The 20,619-nt window shown below is 38.6% G+C and overlaps 1 protein-coding gene across 3 annotated transcripts in view; it reads right to left on the reverse strand.

Moving 5' to 3' along the window:
- Window positions 1-20,619, reverse strand: part of dnah5 (dynein, axonemal, heavy chain 5) — a 101,828-nt gene that overhangs the window by 22,284 nt on the left and 58,925 nt on the right. For all 3 annotated transcript variants that reach the window (XM_028579917.1, XM_028579918.1, XM_028579919.1), the window contains 12 exons: window positions 20,066-20,242; window positions 17,892-18,095; window positions 15,278-15,457; window positions 12,762-12,899; window positions 10,807-10,942; window positions 10,086-10,267; window positions 9,481-9,615; window positions 7,379-7,534; window positions 3,582-3,764; window positions 2,209-2,313; window positions 1,841-1,979; window positions 1,284-1,398 (listed from right to left, as the gene is read on the reverse strand). In XM_028579917.1, coding sequence (XP_028435718.1) covers window positions 1,284-1,398; window positions 1,841-1,979; window positions 2,209-2,313; window positions 3,582-3,764; window positions 7,379-7,534; window positions 9,481-9,615; window positions 10,086-10,267; window positions 10,807-10,942; window positions 12,762-12,899; window positions 15,278-15,457; window positions 17,892-18,095; window positions 20,066-20,242 — 1,850 coding nt within the window. The remainder of the gene's footprint in view (window positions 1-1,283; window positions 1,399-1,840; window positions 1,980-2,208; window positions 2,314-3,581; window positions 3,765-7,378; window positions 7,535-9,480; window positions 9,616-10,085; window positions 10,268-10,806; window positions 10,943-12,761; window positions 12,900-15,277; window positions 15,458-17,891; window positions 18,096-20,065; window positions 20,243-20,619) is intronic.

The following is a 20,619-nucleotide window of genomic DNA, read 5'->3' on the forward strand; positions in this document are numbered from 1 at the left end:
GTGAATTATGTGAAAGTTTAGTCTAGCCATTAAGGATATTGGGAATTTTTACATAATTAGCTGTATGATGTGATGATGGTTTGATGAGAAATCATTCGAGCTGGCAAATCAATGGGTAGCTGGATTAAAATGGGCTGTCACTGTATTTGAGGTTCTCCAAACACTTTGCACTATGCATCAACAGCAAATGTATTTTGAAAAGCAAAATATCACAGTTAAAGTATCCATGTTTAGTATTATCAACATAGCTCTGTAGCTTCCCACCTGAACATAAGCTGAAATAATTCCCTTTAATTTAATCTGAAGCAATTAAATCCAATTGTGCTGCAACGAAAGCTACCTTTGTGAAGCTAATACTATCTAATATTTGTGTATTTAAGAGATTTGATGCTTTAGGCTTAGTCTTTGGAGCACTGTTATCGAATTGCAATATATTGTTTGGAATTCGCAGAAACTAATAAAGTCCCTATTCATCTCATTATCTCCTAGATTTTCAACCACATAGCTCCACTTGTGCTACAAAGATCCAGGACAAGAGTCCCCTTCTCCACATCATGTCATATTCCGAACTTAGATAGATATATAGTCATTAACAAGTAAATAAATCCTGTATCAAGGATAGCTTTCTATTCTAATCAAGAAGCACAGTACACCATTTTTCTTTTTCTGTTTTGTTAAAAAGGTGTACTGAAGAGGAGTGTATTGTAAATAATTTGTAGATGTTAGAGCAAACAGACAAACAACATATCTTGGCAATGTTATGCAATGTTGTCCTTTTGTAGTCACAAATGTCACTGTGATGTTCACATGTGCACCAAGTATGTTATAACATTTCTGACAACATATGGCTGCATCTCTTTCTTGCTGTTGTTACTGTGTGTAAATGTGGAACTAGTAGACAGATCATGGAGAGATAATGATGCAAGTTTAGGGCCACAGATTGGAACTGTCTAGCTTTAAGACACTTGAATTATACAGTATGAGCTGTCTGAAGTAAACTTAATATTTTTTTGCCCTTTTTCAAAATAGATATTTTGGGAAAGGCTGATATAGCACCACAGACATCTGAATTCTAATCAGTTTCAGTTGCCTAGAAAGTGCACCAAGTGCTCCAGCAGCACCAACTGTGTTGCCAATAACCCCAACAAGTCCCACAAATTTGCGGGCCAACTTTGTAAGACAAAGGCTGACATGTCTGCACAGAATCATTTGCTGCCTATTAGATAAACTCCACTCAGTAAAAAACTATTTATTACAGAAAGCAAATGCTGGAGTATTCTTACCTAGCCAGAGAAAGGTCAAAAAGTCCCAGGAACTGTCTCAGTGAGGTCTGATACATGACGTTCACCATACTCATTTCTGTTATCAGGAAGTACAGGATACTGCCCCTGGTGGCCACTGAAAACACACACAAACACAAAAATTGCATCTGTAACCGAGTTCTTGAAAGACTTCTATTTGATCTATTCATAAATAAAACACGCAGTCACATACCTTAATTAAAATATTAGCATGTAGATTATAAATAAATAGTTTGTGAAAGGTCAAACTTGATCATCAAGTTGCTCAAAATGTCTGTTAACTTTAGAATATGTAGCACAGATTGACACAGACTTTTTATTGTCAATTCTGTTCACACTGTTTAAAGAAATGTGTGTGGTGAGCAAATGTTCTTTTGGATAGTGTCCATTTTGCCATTGCATGAGCTGATATATAAACTGAAAATTAATCAGTTTTGTGTGACTGAACCTGAACTTGGCTGACACACTGTAACCAACCAGAGTAAATTACCCCCCAAAAAAGTGTAAATTCTGTCTTTGAGCCAGTTGTCATGGCCTACCAGGTCGGTACTCCTCTCTGGCAGCATTGATCTGAATCTCGGTCTCGGCAGCAATTTGTAGTTTCTGATTGACCTCTTCAGCTGTGCGCTTGGTGTTGCCAAGGACAATAATCAGACTCTCATCATCCACCAGTGAACCCTACAAAGAGACATATTTGCAAGAGTAACTCAGAAGATGTGTGAAAATGAAAACATTATCCATGGCTGTAACAAATGTGAATATATATGTTTTTCCAATATTCCATTATGCAACTTTATTTCCTTGGAACAAACTTAAGGTCCAACGTTTTATGTAACTCCAAGACCAACAACCTGCTTTATCACTTCAAAATGTTTTCTGATACAACAGAGTTTTAATAGTTCCTTGCCTGTGTACTGGTCAGTCGGTAAAGGAGGTTGTCCTCTAGTTCCTTCATCTTTCTCTTGTTAGATGTCACATCTTCCAAGAGGTCTGTCCTCTCCTTCTCCAGTTCCTGTCGTCATATAAACACAGATGACATACACCTGCGTACATATGGGTTTCACAGCTGTAGCATGGTGCTAGAGGAAAGGCCACAGGATCATTCAAATCAAAAGCATTTACTCCCTGGGGGGCATGGATTTGATCAGCAAATTAAATGCCTTTTAAAATGTTGAGATCCTGAAGTTGACATGATTGAGATTGACATTTTGAGCCTGAGAGAGGACAAGATGAAAGTAAAGTACAGGAAGGATTTATCTTGTTATCCAGAGCTAGAACCCACTGAATACCGAGGAAATGGGGAACTGTAGTCCTCCTGTAGCTTGAACCAAAACCCCAGTCACCGACAGTAAACTCAAGGGAAATATACACCTCTCTGACTAAAGATTCATGTGGACAAGACAACGGACTGTGACTTGAAAATAAAAAAGAACAAAAAGCGCATCTTATCTTTTATAATGTGTGTTTATTTTTGTCTTTGATGGCTTTAAAGCCAATGAATGTTTTCTGGAGGGGACCCTGTGAATTAGTGGTTATTTATACTGTATTACTGGAAATTGAGTATTTTCAACATACGGGAGCAATGAGATAAAGTAAAAGAAAATAACTGAACAATGATGTTGGGGTTGTAAATGGTGCATGAACTGTGGAGATGCAGCCTTTACAGCTGAGATAGTAGCTTCAGCTCCCATTATGATTAAATACATATTTAGTACAAAGATGATAAGCCACTTTCCCGTCTAGCATAAATCCATTTCATGATCGGCCATTTCTAGGGGGACATTGGCCTTCCCACAGACCCACCAGTCTTTTCAAAGTCACAATCAATGCATCCTCTGCATTGGGTGCATTTATAATGCATTTCCATTAGATCAAGTCCCTGAAAATGTAAATGTGCGTCTGTGTGTGTGTATTTTTGGTATTGGCGCACTCGTATGCTATCTTTTGTTGTGAGTTTGTTCCTTCAACCTGTCTGTATCTCACTGCCCTAACGATTGCCCTAAGGGCATAAATGATTGTCGTGTACTACAAGTATGTTGAAAGGGTGATAATAACCCACCAGTTTAATTGTCACACAGTTTGTGCTTGCTAGAGAGAGAAAATGAGGTACACAGTAGGGGGAGGTGTTGGGAGCCTTTATTTAAATGGTCTAAGCAATGGAGGTACATCCTTTCTGTGGAAATATACTATGTATGTATGTATGTATGTATGTATGTATGTATGTATGTATGTATGTATATATATATATATATATATATATGCGACTGTAAATGGCTCTACCTGCTTTTCTGTGAGGATAACTCTGCCAAGCAGCTGGTCCTCCAGTCCTCTCATGGTGACGGTGAAGTCAATGATGGAGGTGCGGGCACTGATCTCAGGAGTATAAGCCGGGTTGGGCAGCTTGGTGGTCACATACAGCCTGAAGCCCTTCATCACATCCACTTCTTTGTCACCCACTTTTACCTGCAAAAAAAAAAAAAAAAGACAGAGAGACCGAAAGCCAAAAAGATAAAGAGCACAAAGTCAGCATCACAAAATACCTATACACACGCATAAGTATCAAAAGCACATGTACAGTGGGGAAACAATGTGCCGATTATTCAGCTGAATCCACCCTAAACCACCTCAGGAAGACAATAGCTTATCACACATTTGTCGATAGTCACTAATTTAAGAAGATGTCTTTGAAAATGTAAAACTGGTTTGTCCCTGAAGCTCTCCGGCCCAGACACCTTCACTTCCTCCTTACACCAGGATATTAATAAAAATGAAAGCTTTTCAGGAGAGGGTGGGAGGGAGAGCGTAGATATCTCTAATTGGGCCTCTCAGTAGATAGCCATGAGACTTCTGGTTGTGTGTTGTCTGCATGTAACACATGCTTACTTGCAAGCACCATATGGTGTGAGTGTGTGTGCATATTTTCCTGCAGTTATATGGTGTCTTTGATGTGTGTGTGAGTGAATTTGTGTGTTTGTTTGATGCATGTGTGAGATAGAGGGAGGCAGCTGCAGTGTCAGCCTCTAAATAACCAGTCAATAACAGTCAGCCGGCGTCAGGATTGAGAGGCGATAATGAGAGAGAGACAAATGCCTAGAAGCAGACTTTCACCTCTTTCTCGCAACCTCCCTGTTGTGATGTACAGTACAATAACTTCAAGTTCATGCTTATCTGGATGAGAAAAGTTCACATGCAAAATGCATTTCGATGGACCTCTCAATTGAGTTTTGTAGAATTTTTCGTTCAAATTTATTGGCAGAGAGACCAATTTAGAGTGCTTCCTTGCCATGTACAATACTACATTTCCTGTAATACTCATTCACATCCAAAGCTTGCTTCTGGGATGCCATTTTGGCTAATAAAATTCTGAGAAAAAAGAACCATGCTCTGCAATTTTCCAAATTAAAAATATCTAATTTCAACAGTACATTACAGGAAATTAGAATGCTGGGACAGAGAGTGGTCCATTTCTCTGTCCAGCCACAAATGAAAAGAGCTAAAGCAGAAGCTATCTAGCAGGGTGGAGGCACAATATTGGATTTCACTTCCCATCAACAGGAAATATAGTTTCTTGAAGCCAGTGAGACCCTCCATAGACATATAGTGTCATTGGGTTTAATGGGCTGCACTCTTATTGTGAACGCATTTATTAGACTTGACATGGTAGACATCAGTTTGACTGTGGTTAGATATTAAATTCAGGATGATTATGTTTGTCTATTAATATTTCATTCAAAAATACTTTAAGTGCTAATTAAATGACCTAACTAATGTGTGGATATTTAAGGCCTGATTTGGTTTCCCGAGATATTCAAATGTTCTTCTCATCTCACATATAGCTGCTTAAAACATACAACACATCTACTTGAACAAAGCACAGAAACAAACTGCATGCTTCAATTACATAACATGAAAAACTACCCATCTCATCACTAAATCTCCTGCACCAATTTCATTTCCCATTAATACCACTGATCCCATTAATAGCACATGATAAAACACTCTCTCTGTGAGTGACCATGTCACTGAGCACACTTTAATCCATCTCATGACATTACCTCGGGACAGATGCTCCAGCTGGCATGGTTGGAGAAATCAAAGACCCTCTCCACCTCCTGCCAGCACTACCCATGTTGTGCAGTGTCCGTGAGCGGGCTTGTTTTTTCCCTGTCTGAGCTGATCAACATGTGTCAGTACAGGTGTGACAGTTGGCATGGCAAGGGGGACCAGGGCTGCGGTCCAAAAGTAAAAAAAATACCCTCCTAAGTCCTTTCCTAACCACTTTTCCTTAACCCTGATGGTAAACATCATGAGGTCAAGGAAAGGTGTGAAGGAGATTTCAAAAGGAATTAGGAAAATACAAGCCTTAACACTCGGCTACGTAATCATGCGACGGCAGCTGTTACTGACGTGGGTGGGTCAGCTGGTGAAACTACACTGTTCTGAAGGTGGACTACAGAAAGGCAACTGGATACCCCATGCTTTTCACCTGGATAACCCAGTGGAAAATATTACTTCATCAACATTTTATTTTCCTATTTATTCTGCATTAATTATGTCGTTTCATGTGAAACATTCACTGCATGAAATTTTGTTATTAAAAAAGCACTGAGCTGTAGGTTGTTTCTTGTATGAAAGGTGTTCAGCAAATAAAGTGTATCACCATTATTGGTTGCTCACACTCACCTGCCCACTGATATTTATCCATATGACTCCAGATTAGGATGATTGTATGGAAATAATCATTACTTGTATGCAAGATAAGCAGAATGCGTTAGACCTACGAATCTACTGTAGACTACATATTATATGTTAAAAGGGTTAGATGGTTGCGGGTGGGTGAAATAAATACATTATTAACGAGGACAATATTCTCTTTTTAAGATTATTTTTTGGGCATTGTTAGGCCTTTAATGACAGAACAGCTGAAGAAATGAAAGGGGAGAGAGAGGGGGAATGACGTGCAGCAAAGGGCCGCAGGTCGGAGTCGAACCCGGGCCTGGTGCGTCAAGGAGTAAACCTCCATATATGGGTGCCTGCTCTACCAACTGAGCTATCTGGGCGCCCGGGACAATATTCTCTTAACTGTAAACACAGCGAAGCTGTCCGCTATACTGTGCGCATTTACGCACGAGGACAGCAGTCAGCAGCGTAACATCATTGATTATTTCAGAAGCTAAAAGTTAAGTTATGTTTTCTCTGTCAAGTTTATAACTACAGTTTTTGGTTTTGCTGTTTAAATGTCCTACGATATCAGCTAAAGTGGCATTACTGCGCACAAGCAGTCTCTCTCATTACTACGGTAAATCTTAAGAAAAAACCCTCGTACATCACTATAATACATAATTTAAAAAGTAATAGCGTACATACTGTAGACTGTAGAGAGGGTGAAAGTAACTTATTTGGGTTGGTGATTTCAGGTAATTGATCTGTGATCACATAATATTCCTACTTTCACATGTGGTCAAAATAGTGTAGTCATATCTGTAGTGACTTTCAACATATATATTGAAATAAGCCATGACGGGCAAACAGGTGAGCTTGTTTCAGACGCTGCTCTGGGCTAAAAATAAAACAGTTTATTTAAACCACTCAGACGGTGCTATAAAGTACATTATCATTATTATTAGATGTGTTTAAATGTCTCACAGAAAATAATGTACACACGGTGCATATAGAATTACGGCTGCCAGCGCTACTGCGCATCTTCTGATTATGAACGGCGAAATGATGATGCGTAAATTTTGCTGCCGCAAGGACTTTTGGTCCTTTCGTAAAGGATGATCCAGTGTATCCTATGCTAAAGGAGGTAACAAAGGAAGCATTGAAGCACCTTTCCTTATCACTTAGACAATTCGAAAGGCTCTTATCATGGCAGCCGCTTAACTACTTCCATTTCATTTCACTCCGTTAGGAACCTTCCTAAGCAAATTTGACCGCAGCACTGGCCAAGTCCCATCATGCCTTCCACCACCACACAAAACACACCTGCCCATTTCACTCTTGTAACCAAGGTAAAAGAAATAAATAAAAAAAACTGGTGCATGTGTGTCTTAGGAGGGATATTTCTGCCATGTTACCTTGTACGTGGAGCCAGTTTTGATGAAGTTTTTTTCAAGGATGTTGTCGAGTGCCGGGTCCAACTCCTCCCCTACATCCTCGATCAAAAGGGGTCGTCCAAGAGACAAACTGTCCTCCAGATGGTTCTTGAAGTACTTATGGTTCAGTGAGGTGATCTGGGATCAGAATATAAGACCTCTATTAATATAAAAAAGGTAATTATGTTACATAAATATGTAATGCAATGACGGCAGGAAGCATTCCCTTTTTTTAAAGATTATTTTTTGGGCATTTTAGGCCTTTATTCATAGGACAGCTGAATACACGAAAGGGGAGAGAGAGGGGGAATGACATGCAGCAAAGGGCCACAGATTGGAGTCAAACCAGCGGCCGCTGTGTCGAGGAATAAACCTCTGTATACGGGCACGCGCCCATATACAGAGGTTTACTCCTCTCTCTGCTCTACCAGGTGAACTACCCAGGCACCCAGCAGCCTTTTTGAATCAAGCTCCTGCATCAGTCAGCTACCACAATGTCTCATGTCCACACTGAACATTTGTATTGTCTTTTACCAAACAATCTGGTTTTAATGGGGGCAAACCTTGTGAAACATAGATACATTTTAATTATTTTATTAAGATATCACCTTCCTATTTGACTTCAACAGCAATCACATAGTTTCCAACACACTGATGAGCAAATTTATAAGAGACAGTGTAAAGCATCTTATTCGGTCAAATAAAGGAGACACATTTGACTTCTCCCTCATCCCTCCTAAGATACAAAGGCCAACCTCTGTCTGGAGAATGTGACTTGTCAAACTAATAACACATCGCTTTAGATGAGCTATTTTTAGAAAAAGTTACAAAAAATAAAATATCAGTTGTTTTGATGAGGTCACTTGTGGAAAGGGTTTAAACCCTCTGCTTGGGGAAATGCGTCTTCAGGACACTCATAATAGGATTGCAGAATGCATTAACTTGGCTCAGAGATTTCCCCTAACAGGGCCAGTGACCTTGGTCTTATTTCATCTGCAGAATTTTGCAGTTCTTTTTCAAGACGCTGTACAAAAGATAAAGCATGTTGGACAATGAAAAGGATTCAAGGGGAAACAGTACATTGCAGAAACTGAGCATCTAGACATATTTCAACAATGTGAAGATTTTAGAGGCTGATAAAAATCTAAATTTCGCATTACGAAAACTGGCACAGGGAAAAACTATTACATTTCTTGATGCACAATGGTACTTAGAAAAAGAGGGATAAAAAATAATGACATTAAAATCCTGATATGAGATGGTTGTAGTTGAATTTGAGTTTAAATTGTTGGCAATTCTGCATTATTGCAACACAACGCATCAGACATGCTCACAGACACACAGACTTATCACGCCACACATCAATAGACCTTTTTCACGGCAGACATGATGACATGTCATAGTAGGAAAAGCACAGGTGTATTCAAAACCATTAATGATGGCTGTATTCCACTTAGGAGAGGCCCTGGTATTGTGCATGCTGACTCACTGAAACAGCTTACTGGGACACTTGATGGTATTGAGCCATCGTTAAGGTTATCAATTTCAGCTGTGCTTTTCCTACTATGACAAGACAAAAATGTCTGCTGTGAAAAAGGTCCATTATGAATTAGGAAGGACTGCTTTTAAATTTTACGCTTCTGACAGAATGATGGAACTGGCTTCAGGATTCTCTCAAATCAGAACAACTTGTTTCCATTGGGACATTCAAGATCATGCTTGAATGTGTTACATAGGTACTGCTCTTGTTTTTAGTAGCCCTTTTATTTGCCTACATCAGTGATTCTCATTTGTTTTTAGTGTTTATATGTGCTGTAATTTTGTGATTGTTCATTAATTTTTTACATATTGTAATTTGGGTAATGTTTTATGATCGGATTATTTTTTATTTTTTATGATTATTTGTACTGTAATTTTTTAGATTGTTTTTATTTATTTTTTATTTGTATATTGTCATTGGAAAAGAGATCTTGCTCTCAGTGGCTCTCCCTGAATAAATAAAGGTTATATATATATATATTACAAAATGTAGCAGCAAACACAGGTCACATATTTTAAAGCAACAGAAGAAAGAAATCCCAAACCTGCAGCTCATTCCTGGTCTCTTTGTTTTTGATCCAGATTTTTCCCTGCGTCTGGGGGTCAATAAGAAGGGGGAAGCGGGCAGCTTTGGTAATAATGATGCCATTCTGAATTGACAAATCATCATTGGGGAGCCCCTGTAAAATGGAAAAACAAATAACTGGTTCAGGCTTAATCCTGATGTTTATTAATGTCAGGTAATTTATGCATTTATTTCAATAATTCTAGTTCAAGTAACTAGTATCCAGTATTTGATTTATTAACAATCAACATGTAAATTATACATATATTTATTCAATTTAGTTTTTTATTTATTAATAATTAAATATCTATTCCAGTCAGGCAACTGCAATATGAAGTCCTCATAAACAAAACAGACAAAACTTAAAAGGTAGACTACAGTATATATCAAATAAAAAAAATCAAATCAAATGTTTCATAGGGGAAAGGTCACTTTTCATTTCCATTTTGTGAGAAATCGTATCTATTAAGTACCTATCCTGGACATTAGATATAGTATAGAATTATCACACACTCTTTATACTGCATCAATATGTACTAAAACGAATGATTGGGTTGGCAGTAGTTACCAAAGTAGAACACTGACCTGTAGGTTCCACTCACTAACAGTGGGTGCATCAATGAGCAGCTCGGTCAGATTGAGATTGTTGCCAAATGGGATGTGACGCTGCTTTAACTCCCGCTGCCAGTCGCTCAGTAGCAGATTACGAAATTCCTGATTAAAGGGTCCAGAGTAAGAAAGGAACGCTGTGGCCAGAAGAACGTCACCTGAAACAAGAAGACAAATGGGTTAAATACTTAAATACTGATTATGTGTTAGTGCGAACACAATCAGAAAACAGCCCATGATGTGGCAGGCTATGCTAATGCAATAAAAGTAAAAAAAAAAAAAGAAGCTTAATAATTTGTGGATAAATTGTACCATGTTGGCAGTAAATTGGGAATAAAATGTATGTCTAAAATGTAACATTTTGACCACATCGTTGGTAAGTAGTATGCATTAATGGAAAAATACATTTAGCTAGTAATTCAAGAGTGACTTGGTTTGTTTAATCATCTAACAGAAATAGTGTAAATTCATGTCTAATTAATTCAAGCAACATTTCACAAATCACTGTTATTCACGACAGAGCATGAATCAGTATTATTCAGTGCAGAGACATCTCTTTGATGCCATAATTTTCTGAATGCCAGCTTGAAGTTCTTAATATGTGGGTGTATTTCAGGCCTGTGTGTTCAAACAACAGAGTGAAAAAAATGTAATTGGGGATCAATAAAAAGAATAAAAAATAAAAATTGAAACCCACCAACAAGGCGTTTGGTCAGTGCAGCAAACTCTTTGCTCTGCTCAGTCCATCTCTCCTTCTCGCCAGCGAGGCCGCTGATGAGACTGGACGCCGTCTGCATCTTGTGTCTACAGCGCTCAGCATCCTCCAGCAGGGTCTGATAAGGAGGAGGAGGGGGCAGACAAACAAGTCAGTAGGTTGATGTATCTGTTTGGCCTCCTCGTCTGCCCTTCCAACTGTCTCGTCATCGTCCATCCATCCAACTCTCATTCAACCCTTTATTCTCTGTAAGCCTGTGCATATCTATACCAGTATTAAAATAATCAAGTCCAACTCCTTTGTTACTTGAGATGCTCTCTAATTCTAGTACAATAGGATTGCAGGTATAAAGATGATGACAAATGTAATTTAATGTTGTGTTTACACTGCGTGGGTTTTCTCCAGATGCGAAAGTCCAGAGCTATGCAGGTTAATTTAAACTCTAAATTGTAGTAGGTGTAAATGTTCTTTCTTTAATGCATGCTGGGTTTGGTTTGCATAGGCTCAGGAACCTGGTGACCCCTGATTGATGGATGGATGGAGTTTATATTTTCTTTTCATAATGTTTATCCTAACTGCCCAAATTAGCTTTCCTTTAAAAATATACATAGTAGGAGGTCAACAGCAGATTTAAGCCATTTTTCACAATTCTTTTTTTTTTTTAATCCGATGCTCACAGGCAATAAAGAGCTTGTTTGCCCAATAGCAATAATTTCTGTTTCTTCAATAAAAAACTGTCTGGTATAGGCTTCTGCAGCGAGCCTTTCAATCTTGCTTCTGGCCCCCGGAGATGAACAGCCCTGCGTCTTAATCATAAAATTATAAAAGGAGTCAACTTGGGCAGATTTCCTAATCTGTGAGTGTTGATGCACATACTGTTCCATTTACATGCTGTTATTTATCACAGAACAGAGAGTACGGACGATGAAAAACACACACAGCAAAAAGTGCCACTTGGTTGAGTCATTTTCTGTTTACTGTAGAAAGACAGTCCACCTCTGTGATTCCAGTTTAAAGGCCCGTCATCTATTTAAACAAAAGGGCGTCTTATTCGATAAAATACTGAAAAACACTGGATTGTGATAGTAATTAAAAAAATATTAAATAAAAAAATAATATATCGGAATTTAAAGCTTGGCAAAACATTTCTACTCTACTTTCAAGGACCTGGTTATAAATAGCAGCAGGTGCCACAACATAAGCTTTAACAAATACTGTATGTACAGGTAAAGATAATTACAGACTTAATTTAACTTAAGTAAGGCCATCCCACATATTTCAAAGATCACTTTTCTTTTTAAATATATTTGTTTTCATTCATGGAAAAAATGTTCTAGCCTGTGTTTATTTATAGAAAATATACTGTATATGAAGAAATGTATTGTTGCTGTGAAAGGACAAGAGTGAGCTACGACTGGAAATTAAATCCCATTGTTCCAGGATATTTGATTGAATCAAAGCCCAAAGGCAGCTGTGCCATATATATGAATTTTAACAATCCTATGGAACAGCAAGTCAATTAGGAAAGCCTGGATTCAAACTAGTGATCCCATTTTCTAAGTTGTGCATATCATGTGCTATATAAACTCTGCTAAGCAGAATAAATAGTGCAATTCCCCACTATATTAAAGGTTTCAGTGATAGACACCATACGTCTAATTGTATGTTATCTGATGTTTATTAATTAACTCTTAAAAGAAAAAAAGTCAACCATTTGCGCAATGTGGCTAATGTTACATGTTTTAAATAAAAGATAATGGCATAAAGCTGCAGGTGTAGATGTAGGTGTAGTGAAGCATCAGCACACCATAAAGCAACCATCTCACATATGCTTCATATCACATAATCCAGTTGTTTTTTCAGCACACACTGCTCCTATCTTTGTGTGGCTAAATAATTTATACTTGTGTTTTAAGGAAATAAGTAAAGCTATTGACCTGTTTCTCCATCATGGCTTTCTCATACTCTGCCTGTACCACATCCAGCTCTGCCTGCTTGGCATCCAGCTCAGCCTGAGCCTTCTGGAGGTCCACATTAGCTATTGTCAGACGATTCTGCTGCACTGCCAAGTTAGCCTAAAAAAAGAAAGGAAGAAAGAGAAAGACAGAGGGATCTGTTATTGCACATAAAATGCCTACAGGGGTCACAGTCAATTTTCTAGGAAGAGGGCTAACAAAAAGAGAGGGACAGAGAACAATTCTAAAGAGAAGACAGACCAGATGAGGTGAAGGTGGGGACAATTTGACAGAAAAAGAAAGAGAGGAAAGGTGTTATTGTTTTATTAGCAGTTTTTTTGTGTGGCGAATGCATCACAACAAGGTGTAGAGACAGATATTTAGAGGAAATGTATAAGTCTGTCTCACTGTGTTTGGGTGGCCGGGCAAAGAGAAAGTCTGGAACATTCATTTATTATTAACTGACATCTGAGAGGACTATCCCCTGCCTGCCTGCCTGCCTGCCTGCCTGCCTGCCTGCCTGTCCATCCAACTGTATCTCTGGCTGGCAGTCTGGCTGGCCAGCTTAAAGGGAAGACACCACTGGGCTGGAAACCAGAAAATCAATTTGCCAGGCTGTGTTCCCTGTTAATGCAAAAGATCAGGATCAAAGAGGAGAGGCAGGGATTATAATGGAGATTTGTATGTGTGTGAAAGAGAGAGACACAGAAAATGAGAATATGAGAAGAGATAGGGAGACAGTCAGTGAGAGAGGGGATAAGGGAAACTAGGAAAGTAGAGAAAGTCATCTGATAAAGAGACCAGGGTGAGCAGAGACATAAAGGTGCAGACATGTGAAAGAGAGCAAAATAACTGGTAAAATGAGACCTTGTATGAAAAGGGGGGGGGGGGGGGAGGGAAATCAAGTACAAAAGAACAACAAAGTAACAGAAGGGAAAGCAGAGGTAATCATTAGGCAAAGTTAAAGTGATCACAAAAGTATAACTGCATTCTACGACTTCCACACACTGCACTGGCAGGAAGTCAAACTAAAAAAGGATTTAGGACATTTTGCATGAAATCACAGGGTTTAGTGAGTAGGTGTGTGTGTGTGTGTGTGTGTGTGTGTGTGTGTGTGTCTGTGTGTTAATATGCCTTAATAATCAAGGATTTTGTGTACAAAGTATTCTGCTCTAATCCCTTCTGCTGTGTGTGGAATTATTAATTCATTAGAAAAAAAGAGTAAATACAGACAGAACAGCCCTGTCTCCTGAAGACAACATTCCCAACTAAACTGCATTATGAATTATGTTTTGAGGGAAACATATTTAGTCCCGGATTACTTGTTTGAAATATCACAAATATGTTTCTGATCAAAGTCTGTGTTTAACATCCGCGTAGGTGCAAAGAAGCAATAATTAGTGCAACTTTAAAGTAAAAAAAAAAAAGATGTCAGTCTCTTAAATGTAGCTTTTACTGTAGATTAAATCGGTATGTCTCATTTCATTTTGTTGTAGAAAGGCAAGAAGTTTTAAAGGTTCATTCATTCAAAATCTTTACATTGGTGTTAATTTGTATATTTTGTAGAACTTTGTTGAGTCTTCTTATTTTCACACACACACAGCAACCAAACACTTATTTTATTTCACCCTATAGAGGGTAATCTAAATTGGCAGATATGTTCTTTCGGATTTGAGCTTTATCCCACTGAGGACTTTGCTTGGTGACTGTGACTGGTACAGTGACTTTCATGACCAAGCTGTCTGCCTGGGGAGATCCAAATTTTATCATTTTTATTTTTGTATGCTCATGATCATTGGATAGAAGCCTAATTATCTCTCTGTCTGCCTGAAATTTTTGGGGCACTTCTATTGCCTAGACCATCAGCAAATTATTGCTGCCAAAATGTGGGAATATGAATAATCCTTTTCATAACAGAGACAGTTTGTCCTTTTATTTTGTAGCCTGGGGCTTTGCTGCAGAAAATCTACCGCTCTCCTCCACTCTAAGTTATCCTTATTTATCAGAGTGGAGACTTTGCCCATGGAATGTGTGTGCAAGTGTGTGCGTGCTGCAATCATATGCGTTTGTTGGGGTGATGAGGACGACAGGTGCATCACAATGTGTGTGTTTGTAAAGAGAAATTTAAGAGGCTGACATATGGGTTTATGGACTTCATTTCAATTGAACTTCCACATTGACTAATATTTATAGAGCTGGTTGTGTAATATGTATATATACACACTTATATCTGTGCATAGTAGTCAAATGTTTACAGTATGTTTACTTTTTTCAACTTTGTTGTCCTTGTTTTTAGCCGTATGTCTATTTCTGTGTATGTACATTGACCGCACCAAAAAGCCAGTGTCATATTCCTTGTATGTATCACACTTTCTTAGCTATTAAAGCTGATTCGGATTATATTTAATGTCACATACTGTCAACAAACAGCACTGTTTCACCTCTCTGCTGCACCAAGAAGCACTGTTTTAAATATATTACACTGTACTGTATATTACCTTCAAGGGTAAGACCTCCTTGTTGATGGAGAAGAAGGAGGCCATTGCTTTTGTCCAGGATGCAAGGCCGGCTACATTGCCACACACCCTCTTGGCTGTTTCAATGTTGTAGTCGGGCATGTCAAAATAAGGCAGCAGCAGCTCCACCATTTCCTCATTAATGGAGTCTTTGGGGAATTGCTGCAAGGCAGGGGAAAGAGAGGTGGTGGTGGTTGGTGGAGTGGGGGTTCAGGAGGGAAAAACAAGACTTATTTCAGTCAGTATGCAAAGAATACAAATATTTACATCTCATGAAAAGCTACTTGAAGATGAAGAATGTTAAACTATGTGAAATACGTGGGGATTGGGCAAAGACAGTAAGTGGAGCAGTTGGTGAATAGAAAAAGAGAAAAAAATACAAGGCAGAGCAGAGCGGCGCAAATGAGGGAGCGATAAATCCAACAGGAACACAGCATAGAAGAGAACAAAAAGAGATTGTAAAAGAGTAGGTGAAAAAGAAGCAGACGGACAGAAAGGCAAGGAAGCAAAAAGATTAAAGATAACATACAGAGGTGCACAAGGTAAGATAAAAGTGTAGTTTGGTAACAAGAGAGAGGAGATAGATATAACAGAAGAGAGAGATTGGTAGACAGAAATATGTAACAATGGGGGGGGATGGGGGGGGTTAATGTGGAACAAGTTCAGACAAATCTAAGAAACTTGTGGACTGTTGTAGATTACATTTTTTGTGAAATCAACGACCATAAGATGTCCTCACACTGATTGTGCCTATTTTACACATTATCCTGATTCCATCACATAACCTTGGCGTTTAATTACTGCTAATTATTGCAAATTGATCGAACCTGCCCAAACCTGTCTTTCTGAACTTTTAAGCTCATATGTACAAGAGCATACATTATTATTACTGTGATAAACAATAAAATATCTAATATCATGGTTATGAAGTTGTTGCCTGCAAGACTGGGAAAGCATCAAGGCCAACTTTTTTCTTATACAGAAAATGTAGCTATAACAACAACAGCTAATTTTAGCCATTAAAAAGTCATATACTCATCATGTAAGTGGGTATAAAACATTTACAATTCAGTGATTAGTTGAGCTACAGGCAGTGATTCTGCTGCATACTGAAACACAGAGTGCTAAGAAGCACTTGTGGCATCTTCATATAGGGGGTACTTGGATACAGGATACACTAGGACAGGCGTCGGCAATCTTAGGCACGCGTGCCACCATGGGCACGCGGGACCTTAACCAATGGCACGCTGGCAATATGTGTGCAAGAGAGTTATTGAGGTGTTGAAATCATGGTTGAAATGCTGAAGCACTCTCTCATCCGCATGCCAAATTACAACGTTCACAGTTGCGCAACCTGTTATTTATGGTAGTTTGATTGACTCATATCTCTGACTGGGAACAATACAAAGAGGATTACCAATGGCCGCTGGGGCAGATGAACTAACGCTAGTCTTGTTACTGTAAGTAGGCTACATTAAAACCTTCGTAAGTTAAAAGCCAATACTTATCAATGCACTCACCTGTGTAGACCGGGATAAACATGTAGAAAGCGATATTTCAATCTGCTCTGTCTGCTCAGTACACTCTTGTCCACTGCGCTGTTTTACGCAAACACAGCTCTACTCTGCAAATAGCACATTTTTATAAAACAAAAGCTGTCGGTTTGTAGTCTGTTTATCTTAGTTTGCAGGGAATCTTGAAATTTTGACAAATTCTTATAAACTTAAGCTGGCTGAAGAAACCATCCTCTCCGCTGGAGCGGTAAATATGGACGCATTATAATACCAAAACAAATACATGTGGCTACTTAAAATGCACGTGAATGACGCAATTGTTATGTTCGTGTACTTCATTCTTGATAATGATGCTGGTTGTGTTATTATTTTTGCCATAGCATCGTTTCATTGAAAATGAGGCATACAGGACCTGCTTATCAGTCCATTCATCATTAAAGCTGGGCTTTTCCACTCAACTTTTGCTTCAGGCTCTTTGACAGTGATATTTTTGTCAGCCCATTTTCCACCAATCAGGACGCTGCATACTAAAACCATGTTTCCATAATCATAATAATAATAATATACAATAATAATAATTTACAAGGTCCTGATTATGAGAAATAAATGTTATCAAATTTTGCTATGGAATAAAATTACAGATTCCCTGGATATTACATTTTGATGTGATGTCATAATTAAACTTAATGTTGACATGGCACACTAATAAACAAGACATTTTGAAAAGGGCACTTCATAGCAAAAAGGTTGCCGACCCCTGCACTAGGATATTATTGAACAATCTATAACATTGATTTTTGCTGTTTTTAATTTGATATCTATCCATCAACATACAATTATAGTCTTTGTATGTTTTCTGACTTAATTTTACAACATAAGAGACTGTAAGGAAAAGCCTTTCTATGTTCCTTGGAGCTGGGTCTGGTCCTTTAGTAATGCATTTCCAATGATTTTATCTTTTTTCATGTTTAACATTGTCAAAACCAAAGGATATTAGGGCATATTTGAGCAGGCCTTCTGCAGCATCTACAGTATTCCTTACTTCAATCTCAACTTTATAAATCTGATATTATTGAGTGTACCTGCAGGCTGCCCAGGAAGTTTCCAGCTGTCATGAGTTTTAGGGATTCCTGCCAGGACGGCGTGTGGCAGTTCTTCTCTGGGTCGATCTTCACTGTGTTGACCCGCCTTTGGAAGAGCAGCAGCACGCAGTCCATGATCCGCATAATGAGGTGGGGGGGACGACCAAGTGTTCGTACTGTGGCAATGTCTGATGGCTTGATTGTCTGAGTGGGTATGAGAAAAGACAAATAGCGGATTTTAGTGGGCAACATATTAGTTGTACACAAGATACACTATAAGGTGAGGTTATTAACTGAGATGAGAGCAAAGGATTAAGAATTTCATAACATCTTTTTAATAAAGGACATTCTGTATAAAGGGAATCATACACAATGTTGCAGTTTGAGAATATAAAACATAGGAAGTGTACAGAGGCAATACAACTAAAGGCACTGACAATAAGACATCGAGGAAAATACAGAAACATGAAGACTGTAAGTATAAACAACAGTTCTGCAGAGAGGGACACATAATTACTTTAAGGGACTGATTTAAATGAGAGGCAGCAGGAGAGTAAAGAAAATGTTACAGTGAGAGTTGTTTGGCTGCTTCATCAGGCCCTCTGCCCGCTTATCTCATCTCTTCTCCTTTTTGCACTTTTACTCCTTTCTGCTCTCTACTCCCTGCTTCATTTCCACTATGATTTGTCATCCCAAGAGTCAGCCTACAGGCAGTCTGGCACATCCTCTACCGCTAACTCCTCTCATCTTCTCTGTCTCAATAAGTTTACCTCAAATCCATGATTTCAATTTAGTTTTACAAAATTTGAAATTAATCAATTGCTTCAGGCAAATATTTGCAATACACATTAATTTCTATGAAAACTCATTGTTGTATGCTTGTGTTAATTAAGAGCTAAATCAAAGAAACATACGAAGTAGATGAGGTTTATTTTTCAAGGGGGACTTAAAGTGTAAATAATTACACAGTCTCTGCACAGACCAGCTGTAACCAGCAGTAAGTCCAGTTGTGTGCACCAAGAGCACTATTTCAAACTATCTAAGAGGACATATACATTTTTAAAATGCATGATCATCAATCCAGACAGATTGCCTAAGGTTTGCCTGCTTGAAAATATGAAACTTCCATCCGCAGCAGCAAGATGAAAATTCTAATGAGGGACCTGCCATAGGAGATCTGTATGCAACCATCTACCCAGGAGAACAGCTTTAATTACAACGCAGCATGCTCCAGAGCAAAATGCTTTAGACACACCCATACACACATACTGTACAGGGTGGGAAGGCTGTAGGCAAAACCTGCTTGCAGCTCCACAAAGCAAGTCACAGAGTGCTCTAAGTGGCACCCTGAAGCAACACAAAGTGAGAGCAAGAAACTTATTGGTAGTGGAGACGTTAAGCCACACAGAAGGGCACAATAAACTGCTGACAATTTATAACCCATGGGCTATCTTTTAGGGCAAACCTATGCTTGGACAAACCATATACAGGGGCAGCAGAGAACCTCTTGAGGAGCGGCACTGCACGATACAGTAGGCTTGAATGAAATTCGTTGTTATGTTAAGTAGAAAAGGGACTTGAAAATGGATGGACAGAGAATAACATATATGAAGCAGAAAACCATAAAAAGATGTATATAACCGAAAGTCAGACTCTCCCAAGCACACATGCAGATTGGACAAGAAATCAAATAAAAGTTGAAAGGATGTGACTCAAAGTGGGTTTGAAGTATAAGTAAGTAAGTAATAATGATGGAGAGCATCATTATTTTGGTTCAGCTACTGACAAACCTCTGTCAACATACAGTATAACTTTTTCTTCAATTGGGAGCCATAAAGAGGTCTCAGGGGACACGGTGTGTTAAGCTGTACAGCATTGGGATAGTAGATCATGCACTGCTTTGTAGAGAAAATTGGTATTCAACTCTAAAAATAACTGGGAATTTCTTAGGTTATGCAGTAACTGAGGTAACAGTCTCGAAGGCAATATAAACATGTATCAGTTACAGTTACAGCAGTCGAGATAATATATAAATACTTTGTGTGGGCAGTCCATCCTTCTTTAACTTGTGTTTTTACTGACAAAACAAGTTTGGAAATCACAAATCTGTCCTTCTGAGGGAGAAAGAAATGTTGAATACATGGTCCCCAGGTGTCTCCTGTCCCATACAGTACCTGCAGTGCCGCCTCTGCTTCCTGAAGAGCTGGACGGGCAGCTTCAAGTTTCTCCTCAGCGATGGCCTTGTCAGCTGAGATGCTGTCTACAATGGCCTGGGCCTTGTCCTTCACTTTCTGCACCTCCACCTTCACTCGCTCTGCTGCCTGGGCTTTTACTGTCACCTCCTTTAATACCTGGGTGTATGTACAAGAAATAAACATGGCCATGAGTCAATGCAATCCCACTGCAGGAGCTTCATCACGTAAGTGCATAACAATATATTTACATATTAAAACAAAGTGCAGCAATGAAAAGGAATGTACCCTTCTATTCATTCTCTAATTTCTAATTATTAGTGAAACTTTATTAGTGTTAATGCAGCCATCTTATTATTCATTAATTTATTCTGAGGCACATTAATGTTAGTGCTGTTTATGCATACCCACACGTACCTACCTGCACATACCTACAGAAAAATATAGTTATGAATGACCAGAATAACAAATATTCATATCCCAAAAAATAAACAAAGACAAATACTATGAATGCATACACAGTATGGTGTGTGCTG

This window comes from Perca flavescens, chromosome 6 (genome assembly GCF_004354835.1).
Source record: "Perca flavescens isolate YP-PL-M2 chromosome 6, PFLA_1.0, whole genome shotgun sequence".
NCBI classification, from domain to species: domain Eukaryota; kingdom Metazoa; phylum Chordata; class Actinopteri; order Perciformes; family Percidae; genus Perca; species Perca flavescens.